At 37.5% G+C, this 15,196-nt stretch overlaps 1 protein-coding gene across 2 annotated transcripts in view; it reads left to right on the top strand.

Annotated features, from left to right (window-relative positions):
* The window catches only part of klhdc3 (kelch domain containing 3), a 32,222-nt gene extending 22,648 nt beyond the window's left edge, over positions 1 to 9,574 (top strand). For both annotated transcript variants that reach the window (XM_023327590.1, XM_005795131.2), the window contains 3 exons: positions 1,871 to 1,944; positions 3,896 to 3,974; positions 6,465 to 9,574. In XM_023327590.1, coding sequence (XP_023183358.1) covers positions 1,871 to 1,944; positions 3,896 to 3,974; positions 6,465 to 6,531 — 220 coding nt within the window. In that variant the 3' untranslated portion in view covers positions 6,532 to 9,574. The remainder of the gene's footprint in view (positions 1 to 1,870; positions 1,945 to 3,895; positions 3,975 to 6,464) is intronic.
* The last annotated feature ends 5,622 nt before the right edge of the window (positions 9,575 to 15,196 follow it).

Genomic DNA, 15,196 nt, shown 5'->3' with positions numbered 1-15,196 from the left:
TTGCTGTCCAGATGCATGGTAGGTTAATTGGTCTCTCTAAATTGTCTTTAGACGTGTGAGTTTCTGTGTTGGCCTGACGCCCTGTCCAGGGTGAATCCATCACTGTTTTGCCTGAAAACGGGCAAAACAAAAAAATATATAGTTTTTTTTATGTTATGATCATCATGAAAGTTTTGTTCATCATTGCCCTTTAAAACCTTGTATTTATTGTTGTCCTTGCACCTTTCTAATTTATTGCTGGCTGATGTTTGCATTAAGCTCACTAGTAAAAACATATTTAAAGACCTGAGTAGTGTTTCGACTCGGGGTGTTCTTCTAAGATGCAGAGGCCGGGTCACCTCTTCAGGGCAGGGGGCTGTAATGACTTCCCCATCTGGACCCCTGGGACGATGGTGCTCGTGCTCAGCACCTCTCCTGGCCGCCTTAAGTCCGCCGCCTTGTTTGTTTAGGGAAGATTAGCAACGTAAAACCCTTACAACATCCTGAACATGCAGCGAGAGGGAGATGTGCTGGAGAAGAGAATAGAGATTGATGGGTAAAAAGATAGACGAGGGGAGGGTGTGCTACGGGAGACAGATTGTTTTTAAAAGAAATGAAAGAAAACAGAAAATTTACAATAATTTGAAGTGGTACCATTTATCTAGAGTGTTTCTTCATTTCTTTTCTCTTGATTGAAAAATAAAAGTATTTATACTCCTTAAAAAATTACTTCATCTTATGTCACAAATATCAATGGATTTTATTGACATTGTTTTATTTCATTTTTTTTTTTTTTTTACAAATAAAAATACTGACATGTTATTGTATTTACATTCAACCCCCTGAGTCAGTACGTTGTAGAAACATCTGTCTCAATGATTTTACCTGCAGATCTTACAGAAACTGTTGCAAAGTTGCTCATGCCCATTCAAACTGGATGGGGAGCTTCTATGAGCATCAGTTTGCAAACCTTTCCATTCATTTTCAACTGCCTCAATTCCTGGACTTTACTTAGCGCATGAACATGCTTTAATCTAAAACCAAAAGGTTCAGTAAAAGCTTTTGCAAGGCGCCGTAAAGTTTCTGTAGCGACTGATCTTGGCTGTGTAGATCAGTGTAATACATATTTATGGTCTCCTAAATGCTTGGTGATGGCACAAGTCTGGCTGAATGTCTCCTTTGGGTTGTGTGAAAGTGTCAAGAGAAATGTAATTATCTTATTTAGACAGGTCTCTGTGCATTGTTATTGTGTCTGTAAAATAGTTATGGGGATCTAGTACGCCTTTAGAAAATAAATCACTCCTAAAAGATTAACTTCCTTTGGCTCCAGGGTATTTATTACAGTAATGTTTTGTTTTATGAAGCATCGTTCTACTTGGTCAGGTTTTTCATTATTATTAATTGCTTAAAATATCTCTGGATAGTTAGAATTTGGCATAGTTTTCTTTCTTAGCCTGTGGTGGTTCAGGTGGGTCACAGGTGTGCGTGCGGGGGTGTGGGGGTGCATGCTTAGCTGTGGCAGGAAACAGATGTGCAGTGATATCATCGACTGCATAGGTCTGGGAGTCTATCAGCTCTGGCCAGCCTGCCGTCTCGGTGCAGTGCTCCACTTCCTGTGGGCTTAAATCACGAACGTCCATGATAAGGAGAGCAATGCGGCCGGTCCTGCTTATTGGCAAAAATCTGAGAGTCCCTGATTAAAAAGTTCAGGATTAAACAACGGAATGAAGACAGCAGATGAGATACTGCTGGTTTCAAGTCCCATAAATGGCTCCATTAGAGAGTTTGGAGTGAAAAACATCCTCGGAAGCTGTTTGGATCTCGATCATGAGAGCAGGAAGTGTGAGGGCTCACTCTAACCTTACTCTGATTGTTTTTTTCTCTTTGACAGCCCCTGCCCAGAGCAAGGGATGGGGGATGAATTTAACCTCATGGATCATTCAGACTTGTACATCTTAGACTTCAGTGAGTATTCCTGTTGTTCTTGTGCTTTCTTTTTTACCACCACTTGTTAAACATGTCTTTTCTATCTTGAATTATCAAACACATTCAGTAAACTTTAATAATGATGATTCATTCAGAAGCTGAAAAGGAGAGATACCGATACCGTTTTTCTTTTAAAGTTTCTTTTTGTTAAAACCACAGATGTTCAGAAACTGTTACATACAATCACTATGAAATGTGATGGAGAAGAGAACACAACACAAACTCTAAAACACAAACTAATTAACAGTTCAAACTCACTATAGGATCATAAAGGTCACATTCATTTTGGACCTTTTAATTATTTATTTGAAACGTTTCATTGGTAAATGATTATATTCCATTCAACTTCACTAAAATTTGAAAAGAAGAACTGAATAGACAAGTTTTAATTAACTGTAATTTTCTCTATTCCCCACAGGCTCAAAGCTACACATAGAAACACGAATAAATACAAACACCCCAGTTTATATTTAGTTGGATGTCCTCTATCAAACTGCACCTCTACCACACACTTTTCAAATCTACAACAAGTTTAATTCTGGCAATTTGTTTTCTGAAGTTGTTGATTTTGAATGCAGTCCAAAACTTTTCATGAGGTTTAGGCTTTCAGAAATATCTGGCTTAAATGTAAGGGATTTGTGGATGCTGTCTGCTTTATGCCATGCAGCTGTAGGATTGGTAGTATAATAACCCCACAGCATGATGTTGCCACCGCTATGCGTGACACTGATGCTGGTTTTGAAAGTGTCACCTTGAATCCTGGGTTTTTCGAGGCTCCAACCTCAACACTGTCGAGAAAGCTCTGGGTTCTGTTTAAAAAACAACCATTTTAAATTCATTCTACCAAGAAAAGTGATAGAAATTTCCACCCAGAATCATGAAAGAAGCTTGTGATTAGGGCTGCAACTAATATTCATTTTATTAATCGATTAATCTATCAAATATTTTGAAAATGTTTCTATTTTTGTTCAGTTCTGGCTCCATGCACCTTTTCCTTAGCCCATATGCTCCAGTTGATGATTAATCGATTACTAAATTAGTTGCAGAATATTTTTGATAATTGATTTATTACGATTAATCCGATTTATTTCAGCTCTACTTGTGAAGCTACTTGTGATAGCTTTAAACAAATGTGTGGTTTGTGTACATTTTGATTAATGAGCAAATTTTATTAAAGTTGTTTATTATATGATCATTCCACCATGAATAAAAAACAGAAAATATTTTGAAAATCATTGCCCAAGTGAAGTGTATGTAAACTTTTAACCATAGTTGTACAGTGGATAAACAATTTTTAGTTAAGGAGTTGTAAAAGTCCCATTTTTTTGACCATGCCAAAAAAAAAAAAAAACGAACTATTACACCCTATTGCAACTTGTCTGGCGTGTCTTCACTGCACTGCTTTATTTCTCACTGGCCTTTCACAGTGGGCGCTTCCGCCTCATTGACACCCAAATATAGTCATGCATCCTGCCTGCTTGGGACGGGCCTGCAGAGCTTTCTGGTCACAGTTTGGCTTCGTGTGGGTGGGCTTGCACAGGGACTGGCTGTACCCGGTGGCATCCCCTGTGCCATACGCGTCCCAGCGCCAGTCACATGTGTCCTCCTCACACTGCTCATCGGTGAGCATATGGCCAAACAGCCATGACGGCGACACTAAGAGGAAGTTTGTAGGTAAATTTAGAACGCAGGTTTGTAACAAGATGAGTTGACGCTTGCGTCACTTCCCTCGTATGTAAATCTCGTTGTTTTGTTTCTGACTGTGACCTGCTTTCCGACCACTTCAGGATGATTTTACATCATAGAGAAGAAATCTATGGATCTTAGTTGTATTGCAGTGTCAGGTTGAATTCCCACAGCTGAGATTTATATTTGTAGCATGAATATAATTAGTTGCTCTGACTCACTTCACTTTCTGTTTTTTTTACAGGCCCTAATTTGAAGACATTATGCAAAATAGCTGTTATTCAGTACAGTCTGGAGCAGTCAGGACTCCCACATGATATCAGGTCAGAGATGCATCCTCCTCTCATTAACGCTGTTTTGTCACAGAACCCACACATTTTAGGTCCTGTTATTCTTGTCACTCTCAGTAATAAGGTTATTTATCAAAAAGGCAAATTATAACTTATTATCCTTCATTCAGCTAGTGGCGTACTAATGTACATTTTACACGTAATTATACCTCAGCTAATAGCAGAAAAGTTTGTTTTATAAAAGAATCAAATAATCATGAAGAAACGTTAAGCGGACTGTGACGCATTTTGTCTGAGCCTTGTGCTCAGACGTTTACATCACATGGATGCCGCCTCATTGTCCGGCAGAATAAAATCGGAAACCGGTAAACTTACTCAGGCATAAATGTGTTATTAGATTTTATTATTTTGGCAGTGAAATAAGTGATAGCTTGGAAGTAAAGGTCTGAAATTTTCACAAAATGAAAACCTTCAGTAAAAATACTAGTTTAATCCCATTAATTTATTTACAACAACATTTAAAAAAAAAACAGCGCAACAATATAGCTAAAAGAGAAAGCAATTATTCTTTTTTATTTAATTCCCTTTTTTATTGAAATTACACTTTGCAGAAGGAAAAACAGTCTTGACTGTTTGTTTTTCTTTCTCACTTCTCTTTGTATTTTCAATCTACTCTGACAGAATCTTTTTAACAGATTAGAGGGAAAAAATAAAAACACCATAAAAGTTCACAGAACAAGATGCTATTACTCAACAAAATCTGGTCTCATTGGTGAAACAAAGTCCGCCCAGTTTGTCTAGAAAATCTAATCTGATAGAAAAAGTCTTTTCATCATTTCTAACCAACCTCTCTTCCATTTTCAGCCATTTTAGTATTTTTTTCTATCACTTTCTACAAACATCATCAACTTCTTGAAATTGATTTGCATGAAAAGAAGTAATGAATAATTCGCATGTTTTGAAGCAAGTGTGTCTAAAACTTTGGCCTCCTTCGAAGAGATGTTTTTCTTTTTTTTTGCACGTTTGTCTGTTGGAACCTGATACTAATTACTCCTCTTAACCTCTCATTTCTTTTGCATCATCGCTGCCACCTTGCACGCTCCCAGCCTTGGTGTTTGCATTTGTGTTTCTAACCCTTTGAGGGGTTTCCAGCTGGGGTCACAAGACTATGGTTAACTCCCTTTAGCCTCTCAGTGGCGTCCCCAGCTTCTCTCTTAAACACACGTGCTCACAACAGAAAAACGAACAAAGCAGTTGAGAGGGAGTGAGTGTGAAACCAGAGCCAGTGATAACAATCTGCAGCTCAACCTCTGACCTGTCATCAGGTCACCACTGGACCCTGTTTGCAGCTCCCGCTCCTCATGCTCACGTTACGGTCCGTCTTTTCCACAGCCTGCCTCTTTATTGAGACAAGTTAGAGGAGGTGATGGGGACGGTGCACAGCAGGGAGTCTGCAACTTTCTTTATGTTTCAGAATAAATATATATATATATATATATATATATTTTTTGTTGGTTATTGTTGTTCAGATTTGTTAGAGCAGTCCCTACACAGTCTGGAGGAAGTATAAAAAATGTTATATATAGGAATGTAGTAAAAGATAAAGTATGAAAAGTATCAGTTTTGGAGTAAAAATCCTTCCATTCATCCCTCCAACCATTCATCCTCCTTTCATTAACAAACTTATATTAACTTATAATTTGTCTCTCTCTTCTTTCATCCATCCATGTATCATTTCTTACTTGGTCTCTCTTCCTTTGTCCATCTTTTCATTTAAAGTCTAGCTAGGCCTGTCACAATAACACATTTTACTGGACGATAAATTGTCCCAGAAGTCATTGTGATAAACGATAACATTGTTGCTTTAAGACAATTTTCAAGCATTATAATGGAAAAAGGCATAACAATGCAATAACACATTCTCAAAGATGATTAATAAACATACAATTTTAATGAACATTTAACACTGAAACTGGAAGACATTTTTAAATATCCAAAATAAAAGAAAAAAAAATTACAATGGATTATGAAGATTGTGTAAACAAAGTTGTCCTCTTAAAAAGGGTTAGATAAGACCAAAACACCAGACTGAACAGTTTTGGGTAGAAAGAGAAAAACGATGACTCATCCAAAGGAAAATTATTGAACATGTTTTAATTTACCATGTGATTAATTTATTGTTTGTTGTGACAGGCCTATGTTTAGCCACTATAAATTGTCTAAATTTTATAAATAAGATTTGAAGAAATGATGTGAGGTTGAGTGCCTTTTTTTACTTAAAGAAAATGGAAGCATTCTGAAAATTTAGTCTTGAATTTCAATATTAAAAATACATTTGAAACCTAAATAAGGTAAATAAAATCAAAATTCTCAGGTAGAAATACAAAAAAGAAAATTACAGGAGTTTTACACCGAATGTTATGATTATCATAAATATAAACATTTAAACACGTTACAGTTACTCAGATTCAGCATTTTTCTAAAACTTTTGACACATTTTTTTCTTCCTTTTGTTAAAATCAGATGGGAACTGGCAGCCATGACGACCAACAGCAACATCAGCAGACCCATCTTCTCCTCGCATGGTTGATGCAGCTGCAGACGAAACAGAACCAGGACTCTGTTTCAGAAAAGCTGAACTTTTATTTTTAAATCATCCTGGTCGACTGAACTCTGAGGACTGCTTTGGATTTACCTTCCACATTCTTCAACTGAAAACTCATCACTGACCAAACTGTCCTGGCATAAAACTTCAGCAGACAGAAGGACCTTGCCCTGCCTAAGGATGTATTTTAATCCTCGGCACTCGTTGTTGTGGGCGATGACGCTTGTTCAGATTTTCCTCTTCTTTCTAGCCTCTCTAGGAACCCAATCAGCCTATGATAATCATAGACATGCAACTTCTAATCTTAAGCACAGGAATCGACGAGAATTTCAGCCAAAGGCTCTTGAGTGCGAGCGACCGTTGAAGATGTCAAACGCCCTGAAGAAACAAATCTTCAGCTGCAGATCTGAAGAGACTGGCTCACATTCAGTAAAGGACAGAGTTATCAGGACTTGCAGAAAGTCTAAGTGGTTTGCTTGTTTCACCACAACATGAAAGCCTCCCTGCTGCTCTGAAAAGGCTCTTAAATGATTTACAAGACAGCTAGAGAAAGCTGTAAAATAATCAAGGGCATCTACCTCCCTCTAAAGTATTTCTCATTGGGTCTTTGACACCTCCTGTACATTCGACACCTGCTAGTCCCCAGAAAAAAGAAAGAAATGTTGCAAAGAAGTGTGACCAACCTGCTGAGTAACTCCTCTAACTTCAGAGGATTTCAATATCAAATGCAGAAAAGATCATTTATCTCACAGATACACATTCTGAGTTAGAGAGATTATCTCATGAATGCATTTTGTTTGTAGACAATCCTTCGGCTTTCAAACCGGTTCATTTATCAAGCAGATCAAAATCAACGGAAATGTTTGTGTGCGCAGCGTGAAGAAAACATTTTGTTCATTTAAGAAAAAAATAGGCTGTGGTAACAAAGTCTAATTTATTTCAGATTTCGTTGACACGTCTCAAACGTAAGACCAAAACAAATTGTGTAACATCGTCTCATCGCTTCCCTGCCTCGCTGCGGCCCGTTTGTTCCTGCTGGTTGTTGTTTCTCCAGCGTAACGTTTTTAACCCTCAGCAGCAAGTATGTGGAGGCAGGGCAGGGTGCAGTTTAAACATCATACTGATAAATTTCCTTTTAGCTTTTGAGCTTTGTGATCAGTAGATCCAGGAAGTCGCATCTTTCCTTCAAATCTGAAAATAATGAATCGTTCTCTTTTTCTCATGTTTTCAAATCAGATTTCAACTTAATCTAAAACCTGAAGTCGTCGTTTCAGTCCACTCTCCATCCTCTGCCCTTCCTTAGGGACCAAGTCTGTCTTAGCTTTCAGTATTGACATCAGTTTGCTCCTGCAGTGGCAGCTACATCTCTCGGTGCCCTAAGAAAACAACAATAAATGTGTTTTTTTACTGCAGCACATTCATCTCTCACTGAAACTTTTCATTAGATCCTTTGTTAAATTTGAATGCAGTTAGTCAGCAGGAATAAAAAACAAACATAATGTTTTAAGAAATAATTGTTAACAAAATCACTAGTGGCACAAGTATTGGACCTTTGTGTTCAACTTGTTTCCTTTAGCCTCTTTCCTCCTGGCTGGGCAAGGATCAGATTATCTTACCAATCTGCACAGATATAAAAATCTAAAAGAGATTATCTGTAAGTGTTTCCAGAAAAAAAAATCATTTTCCATCCTACCATCACAAACATGAATATGGGCTTTGAAAAATTACGCTTATCTGCAATAGAAGCTCCATTTGTGTTTGGCATTAAAAAATTAATTTATGTTAAAAATCACCTTTTGTTAATTGTGAATTATGGTGGTGAATTTGTTTCCTCCAAATGCTCTGAGAGCCTCATCAGAGTTCATGGCATCAGATTACATACCTTACCAGAAAGTAAAATCTGCGAATAATGATTCAAAATAAGTGGGAAAATCAACCTCTTTTACTGACCTTATAGAAAAGTGGTGTGAAAAATTGGAGTCATCTGCTCCAACTATCTATAAACATTATAATAGAAGATAAAATAAATATTGATAAAAAACTGACCATAGGGTGGCCAATATGTGTGCCACTTGTAATTTAGTTAACAATCTAAATGTTCAGTATCAGATTAAGCTTCTGTCATGAAGGATTTATTTATGTTAAAGCTCACATGTAAAATTTAGCTCGCAGTGTCATTTGACGGATGCAGGGAAACGTTTCAAGGCTCTGAATCCCGAACATCAGGATCTAACACCATTTTAAATGTTTACACAACAGAAGCAGAGTAAAACAGTCTGTAGCTGCAGCTTAGTCACCAGGTTTCTGCACTATCGCCAAATGTGGCACGTCTGGCCTTACAGAGATGAGAAACTGCTTTTTTTGCCTAGGTAGAATTGAGAGTTTTTAATGTTAACCTACACAAACCAGTTCAGACTTTTCTTTACAGACCAGCAGTGCCAATGTGACCCAGCAAGTCCGACAGTCCTTGCACTACACACATGTACACTTTACAGATTTCGTTAGAGGATAATACAAAGGATAATGCAGTGAAATCACATTTAAGCCTATTTTATTTTTTCACATACTGAAAAATAACAAAACGCAGAACGGAGATTTTGTTTTTGTCTCAATATAGTGTGAAAGTAATTTAAATTTGAACGTTTGTTGCCTTTGAAGATTCTGAATGATCATAATATTTGTCCTTTAAAAGAAGCAAATACTAAATAATTACGGAGGCAAAAGAAAATAATAGTAATATAAATCCCTCAAATATTGCTCAGAAACATGCTGGGGTTTCACTCGCAAAGCAGGAAATGCAGTTTCTAATTCTCCTCTCCTGGTTTTTGTTAAACCTGACAGCTTCAACACGAGCTGGAAAAATTAAGTATGAAGGAGTGTGTTTCAGTTCCTTTTACAACTATATAGGCTCTTTATTCTGTTTTTTTTTCACAACGTTTTAAAAGGGGATTCCTTGTGTGGCGAAGGCTGGCAGGATCTCCTGTGCAATATGCTTTATAAGTGTATAAATAAATTGAAAACACTTTAAGTATTTTGTTTTTGGTATTAATTTGTCAAATTGTATGGCTTTTAGCATGGCAGACACACAGACTCATACTTATGAGCAATCTAAAGAAACATGCATGAAGAGGAAGATGCAAACTCCATGCTGGGATTTGAACTCGGGTAACATTGCTGCAAACCTTCATCGGTTTATAGTAATTTCTTTTGTCCAAGAGATGCTATGAAATGTTGTACATGCAGGAAACCTCACAGTATGTAGAAGTAATTGAACTATTTCAGTAAGAGCTCTGGTAGACACTATCTTCTGCTTAATCAGTACAACTTGGTTAAATCACTTTCCCTCCCAGAGATTTTTAGAAAATAGGATTTAGACGGCAAAATTTGAACATTTCTCCTCAAGTAAAAATGTCTTTACTGCTAGTAATAAGAGGGAAATAAATTACACAAATTGTTGAACATAAAGCAGTTTAGAGCCATTATCTGCACCGTGCTCCTTATGTTTTCTCCATTGTCTTGTCGTAACAGAACCCCAGCTGCTCAGACCTTAAAGAAAATGAAATGGTAATTTAACTGCAAATGTAGATGTTGCTAAATCTTGCGTGAATTTCATCTGCAGTGTTTTTGAGTCTGCCGTTTAGTAAGAAGCAGATTTGTTGGATCCACTGTGAAGACTCTTTGCTCTTCAAACCTTCTCCTTGCACAGCTTCTGCTCCCTGCTGGGAAGCAGCCACGTCCAGCCCAGCCAGCCTGTCTGATGGCCCTCTCCGTCTACTGATGTGGGTATTTGAGGTAGTCATGCTGACACAGCCCTCCTCCCCCTAACTGCTCATTAATGATGTGCGAGCTGCTGCTTGGGTGGAGGCCTCACCGTGTCTAACCCTGAACCCTGAATGCAGCGGTGGCCTGGCAGTCTGATCCTGTCTGTCACCAGCCGTGTGCTATAAAGCCGGCGTTATCTGCGGCGTTAAGTGCAAGCCGCAGACGGAGGGTCGGCTTAAAGTGAGGCAGCCGAGACACCGTGTCCCGCCTGGTCCCACCGCGCACAGGAAGCCGGGCCGCGTTGGGTCCCCCTTGTCTGGCCCCGGAGCCCAAAAACGCAGACGCTAATGTGGGGAGACACTCAGTCAAATTACTCTCTAATTTCCCCCCAGGACTAAAATGATCCCACTGGCACTTGAGAATCAGGCTGGGGATTTGTTCTGAGTGATTTGTTTTGTCTTGTCCACACATATCACTGTCCAGTCCCTTCACTCAAGTTCTAGTTCTCTGCGTTTGGCACCGAGGAGGGTCACTAAAACAAGAAGGCACTGAGGGAGAAGCTAGTTGTAGCAATTTAACCCAAAAAGTCAGTTAGAAACTATTTATACGAGTCAGAAAATAAGCTTTCCCTGCAGATGTCGTTCTCACAAATATAACTCTTTGAGAATGAGTGACAGTTTTCATAAAAGGCCAAGTTTCTGCTCTGCTTTTTGTCATGTTGTGCGAAACCCATAATCTATTCATCTGCTAAAGGATCTGATTTAGAGCGAGCTGCTGGGCTGCTCAGCTTCAGTGCGTCATGATTACAGACCTACAGCTTAATTCTCCTCCAGCAGGGGTTTAATTGGATGACTGATACAAACACAAATGGAGTTTTTGGAAAACAAGCTCCTAAAGCTCACTGCCTCAAAAAAAAACACCTTAATAAACAAAGAAGTGATGCAGCGAACAGTTGTTTTATCTAAGATTTGAACTATGATGACTCAGAACTTTAAACATAAAGCTAGTCTGGTTGTTTTTGTCTCAGTTCAATTCATAAATACTTTCCCAAAGGGAAATTAAATGTTGTTGTAACTCTTTGAGCAACAAAAAGTTGTTGTATAAATACTTGAAATCAAACAAAACAAAAACAGATTTAAAAAAATATCCAAAGCAATTTTTTCCAACGTAAAGTTGTTGTGCAACCTTTGGTGGCAACAACTTATAATCAGAAGATGTTATTTTTATTTCTTACATCTCCACTGTTGAACTTTGACAGTCTTTTTTTGCAGAGTTGTGGAAATTTCTGAACATTCAAGGGCCATCCTGCATAAACAACCAGTTTAATGTCAACCCACAACATTTCAATCATATTTAAACATGGGCTTTGATTAGGCCACCCCCAAACCTTTACTACAGTTTTTTAGCCTTCAGTGATGGATCATTGTTCTCATCCAGAACCCTTAAGCTTCAGATCTCAAACTGATGGACAACATTCATTACACTTCAGGATTTTCTTTCGTTATTTCAGGTTCAACAATGGCTCTATGTTTTCTTCCTTGTGGCTCTCTATCCAGTTCACTGGAGTCCCAAAACCTTAGAAATGGACAGGGAGTAAGAGTTGGTAGTATAAGCTAACTACTGGACTGTACTGGAAAAATATTGGTTAGAAGTTTCTAATGACTGGAAACTGGGATGGAGGTTCAACCTATAGCGGAACGACGACCTTAAACATGATCAAAGAATATTCATTTGTTAGAGTGGTCTAGTCAAAGCCCTGACCAAAACCTAATTAAGGATGTAACATGAACACTGATGTTAGCAGACACCGGCCAATCTGACTTAACTAGAGCTGTTTTCCAAGAAAGAACTTCTACTCCAGCCAAAATGAAGTATTTCAGATGAGATTTTTCAGTCAACATGTTGTACAGAAAACCAAAAACAATAAAACAGGCACTTTTACCGTCTTCTAAAAAAAAACCCCAAAAAACCCCACAGGTCTACTTTAATATTTTGAAACATTATCTTGTAGTATAAACTGGTTTGCAGCATTTTTATTGCAAAATATTGCAACAAAATTTTGTTGTGTTTGCGGTATGAAACCTTCGATTTACAGTCTTTTTCAAAATTTGTGTTACAAAATGTGCAGACCTTAATTTAAAGAAGTCAACTTTTAAAAGAACTATTTTTAACCAAGACACAATAATTCCTCATTTATCTTATTTTGAGAGTAATATGCAATCTGACCTCTGACAGTGTTTGTAGTATATTTAACTTTTTCCAGACTGAATTAGTTTCTGAAATCTTTGAGCGTTTCTCTTTCAGAACCTGTTTCAAGACTCCAAAACTGTAATTGTTCCATTAACTGGGTTTTGTGACATTAACCAGTTTTAATTTGGAGTTACTGGAAACCAGTGTGTCACCCAGTACTATCAACCAGTGATAAGCATTAGCCTCTTTCCCTACGGTATGATATGACCATGATAATGACACATATCAACTGATAATGAAGACCTGCCAATGCAATTATTTGTTAATGGGATTATTGACATAGACACCAGTGTTTAGAATAATTACAGTTAAGTGATGCGCTTTTAAAACAAGCACTGACAGAAAAATAACGGATAAGGCGAAAGAAACACTAATACAGCAAGATGTGCACAATAAAACAAATCTAAATGTTTTAGATTTGTTATCACAGTTGCACACAATCTGCCCTTCCAAAGCAAATTGTTGTAGAAACTAGATAGATAAGGGTATCTGGATAGTTAAACATGTTTTGTTTAGACCAGGAGTTTGCATGTTTTTGTTTTTAGTTGCACCAACAGTCCTGACAGTGGCAAACTCCAGACGTTTAATGCAGTAAGTATGAAGCTGTAACAACAGCCCTGCTTTGATTAATGATAACAAGGGGAAAACCCTGGACCTTTAAAAGCAGCTGACTGATATCTGCCTGAGCCTCTTCATCCCATTATTCCTTTGTGTAGTTGAAAAAAAAAAGACATTAAAAAAAACAAAACAATTTCAGGAGTATCCTGGTTTCTGTACTCTAATAACATTATGTTGAGACTCATCCGTCTGCAGACTCTACATTTTTACTCATTCATATGTCTAATAATGCTTTCCATGTTAAAAACGGATTAATTTTAATTAAAAACCTGTCTCTGAAGTTCTTGTTGCTGGAATAAGATACAGCGGACATTCATAGACTTGGTGCTTCAATCATTAACAATTATAAATATACTCCTGAAGTTGTTGTCTCTTTTTGAAAAGTATTTTTTTCCCAACCTTTTTGTGTTTTTTTTCTTCTGCTAACAGAAGATCCCCACAGCTTCCTGCAGGAAAACATCTCTCTCCAGTCCTCGTTTTGCTCCCTGATGAATGCAGCTCTTGTTTTCCAGCAGCAAACAAGATGCTGTAAAGCTGAGAAAACCTGACCTTTTCTGTCACGGGCTGCACAGTGAGAAGCATTAATAAATCATGTTGCCTGTAAAGAGTTGCAACAGTTTACATCAGGGGTGATTCTTGTAAGAATTGAGGCCCTGAGTACACTCCAACACACAATAATAATAACTTTTTATCAAATAACCTTAACTATGTAAATGTCATAATCACATTAACTTAGAAAATGGCAAAATTATTAAACTACTGGAATTATAAAATGATATTCAGCTTCATTTGTCAGTAGCTTAATTTTCAGTATTTACTTTGCACAACAAATTTATCTTCTATAGAGCTGATATGATATGATAAAAATGTTTGGTGCAATGACTTTCTAAAATACTAATAACTTTAACTATTTATTTATTATATTTGATTGCTCCTGTCACTCCCTGAAACTATCCCTCCCTGGGCAGAGAGCCATGTTGACCAAATAAAAATCAGCCACTGCTTAGTGGATTCTTAACAATATAGTTTAACAACAATATAATTGGTTATATCATTTTTGATTTACTTTGATACGTTTTATTTAACTCATTCTTGTCTCAACACAAAGAGTCTTAAAAATAAAATATTATAGAAAAGTTTTAGACTTTGCAAAATGCAAAAACGTTTATAGTCGATCGTGTTGCAGGTTTCTTTCTTTCTTTTTGCTATTTGAAGTAATCTTGTGAAGCATATATCCTACTGCAGTGACAGAGTGAACTGAGTAATCATTTTAGGTTTTCACAGTGCAGATAATCCCTCTGAAGGTCTTAAATGATTATTCTAATACTGATTGTATTCAATGTTTTCTGAAAAATGTGACAAATTCGAGCTGTTGTGTGTAAGAAAAAAGCTATTCTACCATTACTGGACAAGTTGCAAACTTCACATATAACCAAAGAATCCCTAAAATCACAATTGTGCTTTCATAAGCGAACTTATTGGTTATTTGAAGCAAAGTAAATCTCTTAGTCAACAAAACAAGAGTGCAGAGGCTAGACTCTATAATTGCATGTCCTTCAACAAAAGTGTGTAAAATTGAGTTATTCATGCAGGTTCTGAGTAGGAAATCACTTCCAGCCCGATTTATCCAGGGTCTGGTTGAGTGTTTGGACCTAAATAAAGCTCCTTAGAGGAGAACGTCACAGAGAAAAGTCTTCATAGATTAATATTTAAAACTATAGGAGCCGCTGATTGTTTGGAGATGTAATTTAAAAGTCAAACAGTTTTTCTTTTCTTCTTTTCTTTCATAATGACGCTTCACATCCCTGCAGAGCCGACTCCCACTTCCAGTCCGGCGGGTTATTATTAGGAATCGTTAAACTAAATATAACTGGCTTCGGTCGGCTGTCATCGCGTCACAATAAGTGAGATTATCTCGGAGTTTTCTCTGAGAGGTGTCGGGTTTGGTTGGAGGGGGCTATAAAAGGAGGGGCGGCAGCAAGTGGCTGGCACTCATCACCCAGAGACCGCGGAGGTTTGA

Source organism: Xiphophorus maculatus, chromosome 22 (genome assembly GCF_002775205.1).
Source record: "Xiphophorus maculatus strain JP 163 A chromosome 22, X_maculatus-5.0-male, whole genome shotgun sequence".
Classification (NCBI taxonomy): Eukaryota; Metazoa; Chordata; class Actinopteri; order Cyprinodontiformes; family Poeciliidae; genus Xiphophorus; species Xiphophorus maculatus.
This window is presented reverse-complemented; position numbering and strand designations above follow the sequence as displayed.